A 15,371-nucleotide genomic window follows, 5' to 3' on the forward strand; every position below is an offset into this window, starting at 1 on the left:
AATGTGTTTGCTTAAGGACCTGCATTCAGAACCCAGAATTATGTACAAAATTAGGTGGGGCAGTGTGTACCTATAATCCAAGGCTGGGAAGGTGAAGACAAGAGGACCCCTGAAGGTGTTGAACAACCCCTGAGGTTGTTGCATCCAACCAAACTGAGAAATGGATTTGCCAATTAATGTCTCATAGGGAATACAGCAATAGAGGGAGACACCAGACTTCAACCTCTTGTTACTCCTTCTATATGAACATATGTACTAAACACCACACACACACACAATAAATTTTAAAAAGAAGAAGAATAAAAAGAAAATATTTGTAAAAGTTTAAAAACATATAAAGACATTTTACTTAAACTACAAATTTGAAAGTTTATTTGTAAAATCTGAATTAAAACTTGGACTTGCAAAACAGAAACCTAAAATATGTGTAAAATGTATCAATTATATTTAAAAAATTTAGTACAACCTCTTATTTTATAAGGACATACCTTTATGTGTACAAATATATAATGCTTTACTAAAGAGAACACTGAACTTATAATGATGCTACTAACTCACTGTAAATAGGGTTCCCCAGAGCAGGGCAATTGGATTAGTTCTATTTTCACTATGACAAAATGCCCGGTGAAAATAAAAGGGAGTGTTAGTCTGACTGGTGATTTTAGAAGGTTTCAGATGTTGGCTTGGTCCCTTAAAACTGACCAGAAGACCATGTCACAGGGAACAGATTCTTCATCCTGTCTCACACAGCAGCAGGGGGGACACTCTGATGGTTAGTTTTATTCCATCACTCCTCCCTCTTCCCAGGGGATGGTGCCATGGACAGCCAAAAGGAGTCTTGGCCCTCGGTTTAAGGCAAGAGAAAACTTAAGGCAAGTAATCAGTAGAATTTGTTGATGGGCACAAATAAGCTGTCTTTCTATTCACCCAAAGGAACTGATAGAATAGTTCTGAGACTGATTACATTAGAAAAAAGACAGTAGAGTCATTCTTGACATTTCAGTAAACAAAAAATGTACAAAATTAATAGTAAAATATCAGCTAAATGGTTCAGTGATGCATTTGATGTAGGAGCCCAGTGAAAGTGGGGAGGGAGTGGTCAAAGAAGCATTTACCACAGCGAAAAAATAGAAGATAAACTTCCAAATGAACAATTAAGAAGGAACATATTTTCTCTCAGTCTTTGAAATTAAAAATAATAGAAACTTTTAGAAATGTGAATGCCCCCCCAAAAAATAAACTTTCTATAAAATGTTTAAAACAATGATGAAATGAATTTCATATACATTAGAGAAAATAAATTCTTCTTATTCTCTTTGAAAGCAAAAGAAAAGCAAGGGCAAAAGCCCACTGAGATCACACTGGTTAGAAGATTATATGGCTGGAAGAGCTAATTGAACTTCTGTTTATAATCAGGCCCACCTGGGAGTATTCTTTTGTTTGCCCGTTTTCTTCTCCCAGTGTCCCCAATGACTTTAATAAAGTCTTCACTGGACCATCAAGAGAAGAGTGTTGTATAAAAGATCTTCTCATTACAGAGTGGAATTTATCTTATTGCAGTATTTCCCCCTACATAATAATATCTCACAAAATAAAGCATTAAAGGAAAATAAATGCCAAATTTTTAATTTTTTAAAAAGCCCTTATTTGTGACACAGTAAACAGATTCACTGGGGCTCATGGTTTCTTCAAACAATCCATGGAGTTAGATGCTAAGTTACCTCACATGGGAACCACTGATTGCATTCTAATGCAAATCCCATTTCCATGGGAGTGTGATGTTTGAATCATTACAGAATCTTTCCTCATTGCTCTCATCAGAGACACTTCATACAAAGCCCAGAAGGAAGGTGTTGGCCAAGTTTGGTCTTCTTTAAGATAGCTGGAAGGAATGTCTACAGTCACCATAGCTGGGTTGGGAGGAGGGGGTAATGGCAACCCACATCCTCTTTATTCTCCCTTCCCAGCCTCCAAAATAATTACTTAGCTGGGAACACACAATGCATTCAACAAAAGTTATCAATCTGTAATATATCTGTAAATAAAGATACCAAGCTCTTTCTCGATCTTTTTGTTCTTTAATCAAAGTATACATACGTACATGAATGCACACATGCACACCCACACACTCACACCCAACACATGAAAACACACATCACACTAATCATAACAATTTATTTGAAGAACAAAGATGGACATTTAGTAACTTTAGCAGCAGACACCAAGCATTAAATTAACAAAGAGGCCAACAAGGGAGCAATACTAATAGTTTCAGAGTGAGAAAGCACTTTCATTTTAGCTCAAAGAAATTGTGCCCGGGGAATAGCAAAGGCTATTTCCATCCCCCAAACATGAATGACAACAGGAAAACAATCCTAGAGAGAGTCAACTTACCAGAAACCTCTAGGGTTGTATTCCTGAATGAATCTTCATCATTCCCACTGGAGCAGCCTGTTCCAGAATCGCAGACTGAAGAATGGGTAAGGCACTGGCCACTGGCACAAGTGAATTTGTCAACAGAACAAAGCTGCTGTGAGTGGGTCTGGCTACAGGTGTAAACCAACAACTGACCAAGCCCAATAAAACTTCTCTGTCTCAAAACTGTGCCTTCAAAAACAACCTTTATGAAAAAAAAAATGATGAATAGGTGAATGCCTGGTCTTAAAATACAAAAAAAAAAAAATAGAAAAAAAAAACTGAAGGGTCACAAAGATAAGTCACTGAGGAAACACCTGTTTAAAACACATCCAATGCATCTGATGGCAAAATCTGATTTCAGATTTTTGACAAATCTGATCTATATTCCTGAAAGTGATAAGCACATGGGCTTCATGAAGTTTTCTGGGAAGTCAATCAAGAAGAACCAAATATCCATGTAACCATGAGGATTCCTTTTACTGCAAATGGATTATTCAGGTATCATTTTTACAGTCTTCTTTCTTTTATTTCAAAAAAGGAAAAAGTCACACAACAAAAGAGATTTTCTCTATTACTCTAGAGAACATCTCTGTTACTGTTTCAGTAAAACATCACTGAACATCATACAAAAGATCTGTCAAAATACTGGTAGCAAAGATTGGCCTCTTTTAGCCACACTGCGTTTAATGGTTCTGTGCAGATTTTATCTTTTTTAAGGACAAAAGAAGTACATATTTCTTGTTTAAAAAATACTTTGGATCAAATATCAGATGGAAAATACATTTAAAGTTTTGCTTCAGAAGATAATATTCAATTCAAATCCTGTGTTAGAAGCAAAGTATGCATGCGGTTACATCATTCTCTCATAATCAATAACGCATGTGTACATACACTACTGGCCAGCAGTTATGTCTTTTCAGAGCATCAGGAGACCTGATATATGATTCACATGGGATCTCAAAAATGATGAGCTTAAACTTTGATCTCCACACTCTGCCTTTTTGAATTCATATTTTAATACCATCTTCTATGCAATAGAAACTATAACTCCAAAATGTACTGTCTTTAAATTTTGCTTTATGTTTTTGCCAAATCACAAGGCTAATTTCACTTTGTGGAAAAGTACACTTACTGAATATGTCCTTCAGCGGTTGTAAATATCAGCTTATAAAATGGCACACTAGTGTCAAAATGTTAAGCCTAAAGAGTGTAATATAAACTTCGATTTATACGACTTCAGTTTATAAATGCTATGCTTTAAAAGTGCCATGGTTAGGGCATATAGAATTCTAAAAGTCCACATGGTTATCCTCAGTATTTGGGGAGAGGTGTTCAAACACAGTAAGACCATGAAACAATGATGCTCGTTTTGTAAGTCACACATAGTCAATCTTGTATTTTTACTTACATGCTAACATTGGTCTATAGTCTATAAATAGCAAAGATCTCAAGTCAGCTCTTGAAAGCCATCATCCACCAAGTCTTCTGTATGTTTCAGGTGTACAGTGGTATAGATAGTAATTTCATCACCTGAGTTTCAGTAGAAGTATTTGAAACAAAATATCTGCATCATGAAGAAAAGTGCTTGCCAGGGGCAGTGCTGGGAGCTAGGAAGCACAAGGCAAGAATATAGAGAGTAAACAAGGTTTGTGTAAGAATGGGCCTGCTAGTCCAGAGGTTCTCACCCTGTGGGTCACAACCCTTTGGGGTCAAATGACCCTTTTCATAGGAGCTGCCTAAGACCATCAGAAAACACAAGTATTTGCATTACAATTCATAACTGTAGCAAGATCACAGTTATAAAGTAAATAATGAAAAAATTTATGGCTGGGATAACCACAACATGAGGAACTGTATCAAAGAATCATAACACGAGGAAAGTTGAGGACCGCTGAGCTAGTAGTTCCTCTGCTCACAGAAAACTTGGCCTGTTAAGGACTCAATATAAAGAAAAGAAATTCTAATTATTATTCCCAAAGATACAAGTATACTTTTCTAATTTAAATTTAACAGTTGATGAAAAATTATATATTAGCAAAGTAAAAATTTAAATTGTAGCAAAATCTTATTTTTATACCTTAAATATCTTCAGACCTTCTGGTATTAATACCTCTGCTTTCACCCATGTCTTGTGAGTTGATATATTGAATGTCCAAGCCATTTTTTCTTCCTTTGATTTGAAATAGAAGCATATTAATAAATTCCCAAATGTTACTCTCATGTTCATATATGTGCTCTTTTAATTATATGTGTTTGGGTGGAAGTGCCCCTGCAATCTCTGGCATCCCTATACACAAAAGGTCTGGAATGTTCAGGTGGAGCCTCTGCTCCAAGCCCCCTCCCCTGTTGTTACCTCAGTGTGGACTCCACCCCTGAGAAAGCCCGCCATCAGTGACTCCACCCCTGAGGGCATTAAACGCCCCCACCTCATGGTTTACCCTTGAGGTATCCTCAACTTCCCCTGGGCCCACCCAAGAATGCTGTTTTCAGAATAAACTTAGATTTATTGATTTAGATTGATTAGTTTATTACATTAGCGGCGGCAAATTCCTATTGGCCAGAATTTAAACTTAACATTTGGTGCTGAATCTGAGAAGAATGGAGTGTTCCCGCTACCAGGTGGCCATGGAAACCACTCTCAGTTCCCCGCCATTAGACAGACTCGCTGCATGAATTACCCATTTTCAATCCATAGCCTCTAAAGAGGTGAAGGACCCCTTTTGCCTTCCAGTCTGCCTGCCAAGACGCTTCAGGTGGCTGGTCTGTTCTGGGGTAGAGACAGTCTCTACCTTTTGGGACGCTTGTTTGGGAAATGTCCTGCACAGGGGAACCACAACTCTCCTACTGTTTTGATCCCAGGCTATTTTGGAGGATTCTCTTAGTCTTCCAGTCTCCTGCTAATGACTTGTGAGTGGATACTTCCGGGTCCAAGTTCGTTACCCAAAACCCTTCAAAATTTATCAAAACTGGGGCTGAGCTACCCTGGCCAGGTTCCTGCGCACTCTTTTTCTGCCCCTCTCCTCCCGCTGTCCCTAGGCTTTCTCTCGGCTCCCAACTATTGCCTGCAGGCAATCAATCTCCTTGCTCCTCTGCCTGTCTGGATTTCAAGCTTGCCCCTGGCAAGCACTTCATGATGCAGATATTTTGTTTCAAATACTTCTACTGAAACTCAGGTGATGAAATTACTATCTATACCACTGTACACCTGAAACATACAGAAGACTTGGTGGATGATGGCTTTCAAGAGCTGACTTGAGATCTTTGCTATTTATAGACTCTGTGAAGCTGTCATACTGTGCCTTTCTAAAACACCTGATGGTCTAATAATGGACTGACAGGCTGTCTCACTTCTGCTCGTTTACTTATCCCTCTCAGATGGCTGATGGCAATTGATGACTTAAGGTACTGGTAACTCATTACTTCATTAGTTAAATTTCCTGCTAGAAGTGCAGACAGGGGTGCCCCTTTCACAGGCCTCATAGTCCAGGATTAACAGGTTTCAGATGTAACTTCAGAGGTTCAGAATTTTAAAATTTCCTTTGTCTTCTAAAATAGCCATGCCTTTTAACCTACAGCTGTTTGCTATGACACCAAAATGTAAATCTGTTCCAGCTGTCTTACAGACAGATACTTGCAGTTTGCTGGGAGAAGTTCTGCTGCAGTTTCGAGAAATCTGGTCTGGTGAAAACTATCCATCTCCAGAGCCTATGTAGATCCCACCTAATTTCAAGCATATTTTACAGGTCCCTCCTGCTGCCAGAGCTGAGGCCAGCCTACAGGGGGTTCTCCAGATATGTGAGCAGCTACACCAGCACTTGGGACTTCACCATTGGCACTGCCTCTCCAAGCTCAAATGGGCACCTACTCAGCAACTGCTTCTCTGGCTTTCTTTCTGGCAGTTTTCACCCTTTCCATGGCTAGTGCTGTCCATATGGCCAATGACAACAGTCTATTTTTTCTCCTTGCAACCTGTCTTCTCAGTCCCCTCAAGAAGTGATGTAGGTGTGTCTTCTATCTATCTGATGATTTCATTGGATAATTAATAAAGAAACTGCCTGGCCCATCTGATAGACCGGCCCTTAGGTGGGTGGAGTAGACAGAACAGGAAGAAGGAAGTGAGGTAGATGGCTCAGTCAGATGCTACGCCTCTCCTAAGTTAGACAGACCACCGTGCCTCTCCTCAGAGAGAAGCCAGACGCGATGAAGCTCCAGCCCAAGATGGACGTATGCTAGAAACTAAACGGTAAGGCACCACTTCATGGTGCTACACAGATTATTAGATATGGGTTAAAGCAAGAGATGTGAGAATTAGACAATAAGAGGCTAGAAATAATGGGCCAGGCAGTGTTTAAAAGAATACAATTTGTGTGTTATTATTTCGGGGCATAAGCTAGCCGGCGATCAGGAGCAGGGCGGCAGGAAGCTGGCCCGCAGCCCCTCACTACAGAATGGCACCCAACGTGGATAACTGAATCCACAGAAAGCTTGAGAAAGCTGTCTGGCTCTGTTTGCAAGAGGCAAGAAAACACTCTCATCTGAGAGAGACTTCCTGACTCAGCTTTAGCTGCAAAACCCTGGAGCTCTTTTAAGAGGTCCTGACACGAAACACTTAAACGGTGTTGATGAAGAGCTGAATGCATGCTTTTCGGTTTTTAGCCGTAGCAGGAAAAAAGCTGGGCCATTTAAAATGCTGGCATTCTGGTCCGTACTGCCAGCGCAAACTCTGACTCTTTCGGGCAGGCGGTCCGACTACGTACAGAGCATTTGAATGTGGTTGGTCTTTGAGAAGAATGCTGCAGCTTGCTTGCTGGCAGGGACCTTGAACCGCCACAGAGTTGTGGTGATAAACATGGCTACAACCGGTACCTCTGCCATGAGGCTGGAAAGCTAAGGAATGGGCTGGATCTAGCTGTCAAAGCCACGGCTTTAATCCTACCTATATTGCTTGGTAAATTAAAGACTCGTGTGGTCAGAAAAAGAGAGATATACAGTAAAGAGAGATTCAAAGACAAAGAAAACCTCTAAATGGTTTGCAGTGAGTTAAAAATACATGCAGGCTAAAAGTTAAAGTTCTTTTTTTTTTTTTTTTTTTTCTTTTTTTTTTTTTTTTTTTGGTTTTTCGAGACAGGGTTTCTCTGCAGCTTTTTTAGAGCCTGTCCTGGAGCTAGCTCTTGTAGACCAGGCTGGCCTCGAACTCACAGAGATCTGCCTGCCTCTGCCTCCCGAGTGCTGGGATTAAAGGCGTGCGCCACCACCGCCCGGCAAAGTTAAAGTTCTTACAGTTAAAAAAAAAGAGAAAGAAAGAAAGAAAAAGGAAGTAGTTTGTTGTGGTGGTATACACCTTTAATCCCAACACTTGGGAGGCAGAGGTAGATTGACCTCTGTGACTTCAAGGTGTGGCAGGACATACCTTTAATCCGAATGCCTGGGAGGCAGAGACGGAAAGATCTCTGTGAGTTCAAGGTTTTGTAGCACACACCTTTAATCCCAGCACTGGGGAGGCAGAGACAGACGGATTTCTGAGAGTTCAAGGACAGCCTGATCTACAGAGTTATTCCAGGACAAAGATATACAGAGAACCTGTCTCAAAAAATAAAAGTAAAAATAAACGAAATAGAGGTTAAAATAAAGCCGCACAAAGATGGAAAATACACAGAGAATCTTGATACTGTATACTATTATGCTCTCTTTGAATTGTTTGAATGCTGAGGAAGAAGCAACAGCTGCTAAAAGATATTTGTTTACAAATGCTGCTGAACTAATCCAAGATAGATATTTTGAAAATACCTTGACTTCAGAATTTGGATCTAAGGATATGATACTTTGGAAAAGAGATTCTTCTTTTGTTTTCACAGAAAATGAAACCCTGTGGATTGCTTCTATCCCAATATGGTATGATAGACCACGCCCTCCTGAAAGGTTGCTGTGAACACCCTCAAAAAATTACTTCACTCAACTGCCAACTGAGATGAAAGTGGCACACAGGTTACACCATGAAAGACCTAAATAACAGCGCCCCCATTCAGCAGGAAGCAGTTTGGAGAGAAATAACTGCGCCCATGTTCCCAAATATTGTTTATAAATGTTCTTTTACATTTAAAGGGGGATATGATATAGATATGAATAGTTTGCATTGGTATGGATTTTAAGGTCAATTTTGTTATATGTATATGTATGTCTGATCTTGATTAAGGTATTGTGATTGTGTAGTTCATTTTAAAAATGTAATGTATATAGGTTGTTAATGAATAGTCATCAATAATAGTAAAGCTTGTAGTCATGTTAGTTAGATTTTCTAGATATATAGTGATATATTTAAGTTAAATATGCATTCTTCATATCTTTCAAAGACTATAGAATATGGCATTTTAAATGTTTTAATAACATAGGGCTTTTCATGACAATGAGACACATCTGCTCCTGGCAGCACTAATCTACTTCAAGAGGAAGATGGGCATCGAAGAGGCTACTTATGGAGTTTGATAGCCATTTGGGCAAGAAATTGCTCTTGCCTGGACTATTGCATAAACTGGACACAGAGAACCCTCAGAGAGAGGATTGCTGAACTTGCCTATAGGTAAGATGATCTCTCTGGGTTCCTGATTCATAAAAGAGTCTGCGAGACATTCTGCAGGACACAGCAGATAGTGACTGAACTGTCTTTGAAATTTCCTGCTTCATGGGAAACTCTGCTGCATACTGTGGGCCTATAGGCTGAAGATAGATGCCCCAACAATACAAAAGAACTTTGGGTGACTGTCCAGGCAGCGAGATGTCTCTATCATTTCTAGAGTTATATGGAAATTGCATATTTCTTATTTACTTAGGTAATATTGTGTTCTTCTGGAGTCTTTGATGGAGCTGAAGAATAGATAGTTATAGTTGTTTTCCTTTGTTATGACAAAAGATAAAGTAGATATAAATATTGTAACTGTAATTTTTGCATGATAATTGTTTTGTTATATGTAATTTTACTATGTTAAAGTGAAAGCTTTTCTTTTTTGTTTAAACAGAAAAAGGGGAAATGATGTAGGTGTGTCTTCTATCTATCTGATGATTTCATTGGATAATTAATAAAGAAACTGCCTGGCCCATCTAATAGACCGGCCCTTAGGTGGGTGGAGTAGACAGAACAGGAAGAAGGAAGTGAGGTAGATGGCTCAGTCAGATGCTACGCCTCTCCTAAGTTAGACAGACCACCGTGCCTCTCCTCAGAGAGAAGCCAGACGCGATGAAGCTCCAGCCCAAGATGGACGTATGCTAGAAACTAAACGGTAAGGCACCACTTCATGGTGCTACACAGATTATTAGATATGGGTTAAAGCAAGAGATGTGAGAATTAGACAATAAGAGGCTAGAAATAATGGGCCAGGCAGTGTTTAAAAGAATACAATTTGTGTGTTATTATTTCGGGGCATAAGCTAGCCGGCGATCAGGAGCAGGGCGGCAGGAAAGAAGCAGATGCCTGAGGTCTCCATGATGGCAGGTAACATGATGCCTCTCCTCCCACACTTCCTGCAGAGTATGAACCCACCAAATCCCAACTCTCCCGCTTCTCACATCATCCCACGCCCACTGGAAGTATCCAGACTTAAACAGGTGCCCCTATACCCAAAGAATCTGGAATGTCTAAGTGGAAGCACTGTTCCAGCCCCTGGCATCCCTATACACAAAGAGTCTGGAAAGTTTGTGTGGAAGCATCACACCAGTCCTGGGCATACATATACTCAAAGAGTCAGGAATATTCGGGTGGAAGCTCCACCCCCAAACCCCTCCCCTGGGGTTGCCTCAGTCCAGACTCCGCCCCATCCCTGAGAAAGCCTGTACAATCAGCAGCTCTACCACTGAGGTTATTAAAAGTCCCCACCTCTTGGTTTCTCCTCCTGGTTTTCTCAACTTCCTTTGGGGCCACCAAGAGTGCTGTGCTCAGAGTAAGCCTGGATTTATTGATTGGTTTATTACATCAGCAGCCACAGATTCCCATTATCCAGGATTTTAGTATAACAATGTTTAGTTGGAAGTCATGTATCTTTGTGCTCTAAGTACTAGGAACTCTTAAAGTACTTATGTAATAGTAAGAATAATTTTGAAGGAAAATATAAAAGTAATCATATCTGTACATTAAAACTATTTAAAATATCTCCCTTTATTAATGCATGTCAATTGCACATACTAACAGGATTTGGTGTGGAATTTTCAAATATGCTTACAGCGGACATTGACCACATCCAATCACACATCTTCCATCTTTTTCCTCCTATCAAGAGGATATAAGCAATTGCATTTCTGAAATAACACCACAAAAGGCAGCTGGCAGAATTGGCGACTTAAACGCTGATCTGCTTACATTGTGCAGCATCGCTGTGCTGCTGGAAGGCAGGCTCGTGCGGTGTGAGAATATGTAGCTGCACATGCAGGCACAGCTTTGCTTTTGGTTTGTTTTCAACCTGTAGGAGAAGTGATTCTAATTTCTACACAAAGTAATTTTGTTGTTGGGTTTTTTTTTCTCTTCACTCTTTTGGGCGCCTGCCATCCAGTTCCCAAATGAATTACATGTGGAGTCTTATTATTACTTACAAGAGCTCCGGCCTTAGCTTGGCTTGTCTCTAGCCTGGTTTTCTTAACCGTCTACCTTGTGCCTCTGAGCTTTTATCTTTTCTTACTTCTGTGTATCTTACTTTCACTCTTACTCCATGGCTGGTTGTGTGGCTGTGTAGCTGGGTGACTGTGTGACTGGTCCCTAGAGTCCTCCTCTTGTTCTCTTGCTTTTTTTTCTTCTCCTGCCACATCCCTCCTCCTATTTATTCTCTCTGCCTGCCAGTCCTGCCTATCCTTTCTCCTGCCTTGCCTTTGGCCTGTCAGTCCCTTATTACACCATCAGGTGTTTTAGAAAGGCAAAGTATGACAGCTTCACAGAGTTTAACAAATGCAACATAAAAGAGTGCAGCACATCTTTGCATTATTAAAACAAATGTTCCACAGCATAAACAAATGCAACACATCTTAAGATAATATTCTACAACACATAATTACTCTCTGAAGATTGCATTTGTATATTTGACTCTCTGACAATTTTGCCTCAAAAGCTTTTCCCTTTCCCATATCATATCTTAGACTTCTATGATGATCGTTTATTACAGCAACTTGAAGCAATAATGAGTAAAATCATTACTGTGTGCTATGAGCTAAGATCTGAGACAAAGTCTATACTGTGCTGCTTATCAGAGCTAATAGTTTTGGCCACTGTGTTCTAAGACCTTGCTTCCATACTCTGAATTAACCCTATCCTTCTTCAGATATTAGCAAGCATTCAAGTTATTTTGACATTTTCCTGGGGAAAATAAATGAAATTATTCATAATATAGGTAACCATTATTGTTCACGAAATTCTGTAGTGCAAATGTGAGGTGACAGAACTTCCTCAGGTGAGGTTGAGCTCTGGCAGCCTTGCTTGCTTCTAGTATGAAATGGAATAAACAGGAAATATCCACTTCTAAGTCTTATGATGGAAGGCATGTTCCCAGGTAATAGGCTTCTCTCTCCTCAGTTCTGCTTATCTCATCCACGTCCAAGATTTTCCTAAAATGAATCTATCTGCCACTGAGTGTTATAGCCTCTGATGCCTATCCCAGATTCCCAAGCCTCAAATACTTAAGAAGGTCTCTCAGATCTACTGAGTGTGCTTCCTGTCCTTCTGCATTCCTATCAAGTCCTGAGATTTCCACAGGGGGGAGGACCACACATGAGGTTGGAGGTGAGATCTCTCGTGTCACACTGAGATGAAGAAATTAAGGTCTATAACAAATTTCCTCACCAATTATTTCCATATAACTTTAGTTATTTAGCAAGAAGACACTTCTAAGCCAGCTCTCAATGACACTATGTGGCAAATTACACCTACCAATCCCCACGATGACCACTTTAGAAGAATAATTTAAAGCATTTGCCATTGTCCACAGTGACTGACCGATTTCCCTCTACCTGAAGGTAAATGCATTTACCCTCTAACTGAACAGAACACTTTGAAAAATGAATTTCTTCCCATATACTAACTTAATGTATATTATGAGTGAGACTGAGATTTTTCTACTGTTTCTCTGTTTGAGAACACTTGTGGTGAAAAGATAACTTCCCCCAGCTAACTGAAGGTAACTTTTGAGTTCTGTTCTTAATCTCAGACTATTCAGTTAGTTTGAACAAGTGACAATATTAAAACATAAATAATTAAACCCCCAGCTTCAGAAAGGTTTTCAAGCATGTTCTAATTTTCTATTACCTTAAAGCCCATCATTAATCAGTTGATCAACAACTTTAAAACTTCTTTGCTGTTCCAGATAAGGTTAAAAAACTCTGACGTACCTGTCAAACACTGTGCCTTCCCAGAAAAGAAATCAGATGGAACACTTCAATACTGATTTTTGAAAAATCTACTTTTGAACACATCTTATGATAAAATCATAAAACTGAAGAAATGTTCTAATAGAACTAATTATAGCCTTAAAATTGTATTATATAAGAACATCAATACCTTCTAAGAAATTTCATTCTGATCCAACCTCTATATTTATTTTATTTGGAAATGAAAATTTTAAAAAAAATGTAAAAGTTACAAGATAAGTTCCAATTATCTATAACCTATTAGCACTAAAAAAAAAATTCAAAAAGGGAGTGTGTTGCTATTGATACTGTTTTGTAGATGGAGACGGGAGTTCTTGACTCTGCATAGCTAAACTACAAACAGGAACTGGATTTCCAGAATGAAGAAAACAATTGTCTTCATTCAAAAGACAAAGGTGGTTTAGGTCGAGACATATTTGAAAGGTAGTTGATAGTCCTTTTATGTGTGGGATAAAGCATGGACTTGTGACTTAAATGTACTCCGAGGAAGAGTCTTCATTCATGATCAACAAATGGTAAAGAGGGGGTCAGAAAAAACATGAACACTTTCAAAATAAGTATGATCTGAGGGCTTGATGTACAACACTCTACACTCAATTTGAGTCATTACACACATTTCCATTCTGTAGGATAAGCCCCTCCTAGATGACTCAATGTAACACACTCTAATTAAATAAATATGTGGCACTTACAGGCAATTTCTGAGTCTTTTATTACATAGCTCCAAGGCCACTAACAGAAAGATATCATTGATTTTTATTGTTATATATACTAAAACTTTGAAAATCTATCAGTGATATTTTGGATGGATTAAAATAATCCTGAAAACTAATGCAAATATTATTTTAATGTATGATAATATCTCTTTAGATATGTAAATAAGCATTGACAAATTTTTGTCATGAGATATCATCAGAACATATTTTTAAAACATTTGCAAGCATAATCTGAACTCAATAAAACCATTTTAGATTTTTTTTCACTATTCCTTGGTCAAAGGAGATAATTGAAAACCTGAAAGATTACTGAGGCATGAATAATACCTTAGCATATGCAGATAAAAATTAATTTGGTTAAAAGTTTCTTAGGTGTTTGTGTGTGTAGAGTTTTTTCCATGTATATGGGAAGTTGCCAACATGGCAGAAAATGTAAAAAAAATAACTTATGCCAATCTCTCGAACAGCTTATTAAATTGACTGAAATACTTTAAATATATCCCAATAACACATTAAAGAAGGAATTATGAAAGCTGCAAAGAGAGAGAAATAATCAATAGTCCTTTCCATCTATAATGCCAATGAACCACAATAATAACTGCAATGCTAAGATATTCTAAAAAGTGCTATAGTGGCACTTAGGTCCAAGGGGTAACCAAAAATTACCTAACTGGACTAAGGCTAGTTCAAGAGGAGATAATTTTTGTCTGGCTCTGCAAATTTAGCCAATACTTGCAGTTGTAAAGCCAAAGAACCTAGAGGAGAACCTACTACTTCTGTCCTATAATCTGTAACTGAATCCTAAACACATATTGTCATACCCAAAGAATGGGGCAGATCTCACCCCTCATCAAAGAAGCTTAGTTTTCTAGCAGAAAGAAATAATTACAGAGGCCACAATAAAAAAAAAAAGCAAAGGTAAGCTGACCATGAGGTGCCTGCCCTCAAATAGTACATTTACAAAACAGCCTCTAACATACAGCTCATAGAACGTCAAGGAAGACAGTGGAGTATGATTGTAAGAAATTGAGCTAAAAATGTTTTAAATAATAAAATATATAACAAGAAGAGAAATATAAAAAAGAACATTATATAATATTAATATTTCACACCAAAAAATATCTGGTGGGAAAAAAGAGGACATGAAGTGAGTTTGGGGAAAAAGTTGGACAGAGTATCAGGTGGATAAATATGATCAAAACATGCTGTATGAAATTCTCTAAGAATTAATAAGTGTATCATATTTTTAAAAGGGATACTAGGATCCATATCTCATCCCAGTAGCAAACAGCATTTTGCCTTGTGATGTACCATACGGATACAAGTTAATGTTTTAGAACTCTACTTTTTTCTTCAAGCAGCAAAAAGAAGGAGGAAGGACTGGGTATGATGAGAAAAGTAGAAAAAGGAAAAGACAAGGTGAATTGAATGCATTCCTTCCCTGTTCCCAACTATCATTCTTAAAAGCATCCTTATCTTTTGGGATTAATTATCTTGATACTTCAAGCTTCAGAAGGAAAAAGAGCAAAATACAGTGCAGGTGACAAGTATTCTGTCCTACCAGACAGGCACAAGTGACAATCAGACTGTTCTTGTCAATGTATCCAACAAAAACCGTGAGAAAATTTCAACTGGATTTAAAAGCATTCCAAAACAAAAGAAACTCTTTTGAATAATCTTACAGCCTCTCCAGTGTTGGATTTTCAGCAAAATATTTTCCATTTCTTAGATGATTATAAACGATTCCTGTGGTTTTTTTCATTCCTAGTAAATAGACTTCATAGAAGTGGAGATTTGCAGAGTAATTAATCAAAATGTAAATTGTAGCTAATTTCATTC

At 38.5% G+C, this 15,371-nt stretch overlaps 1 protein-coding gene across 1 annotated transcript in view; it reads right to left on the reverse strand.

Moving 5' to 3' along the window:
- Window positions 1–15,371, reverse strand: part of Malrd1 (MAM and LDL receptor class A domain containing 1) — a 617,971-nt gene that overhangs the window by 534,570 nt on the left and 68,030 nt on the right. The window contains exons 8-9 of the mRNA XM_038334493.1: window positions 4,496–4,588; window positions 2,395–2,620 (exon numbers count right to left, since the gene is read on the reverse strand). Of these exons, the coding sequence (XP_038190421.1) occupies window positions 2,395–2,620; window positions 4,496–4,588 (319 nt within the window). The remainder of the gene's footprint in view (window positions 1–2,394; window positions 2,621–4,495; window positions 4,589–15,371) is intronic.

The sequence above is a fragment of the Arvicola amphibius genome, chromosome 6 (assembly GCF_903992535.2).
Source record: "Arvicola amphibius chromosome 6, mArvAmp1.2, whole genome shotgun sequence".
NCBI classification, from domain to species: domain Eukaryota; kingdom Metazoa; phylum Chordata; class Mammalia; order Rodentia; family Cricetidae; genus Arvicola; species Arvicola amphibius.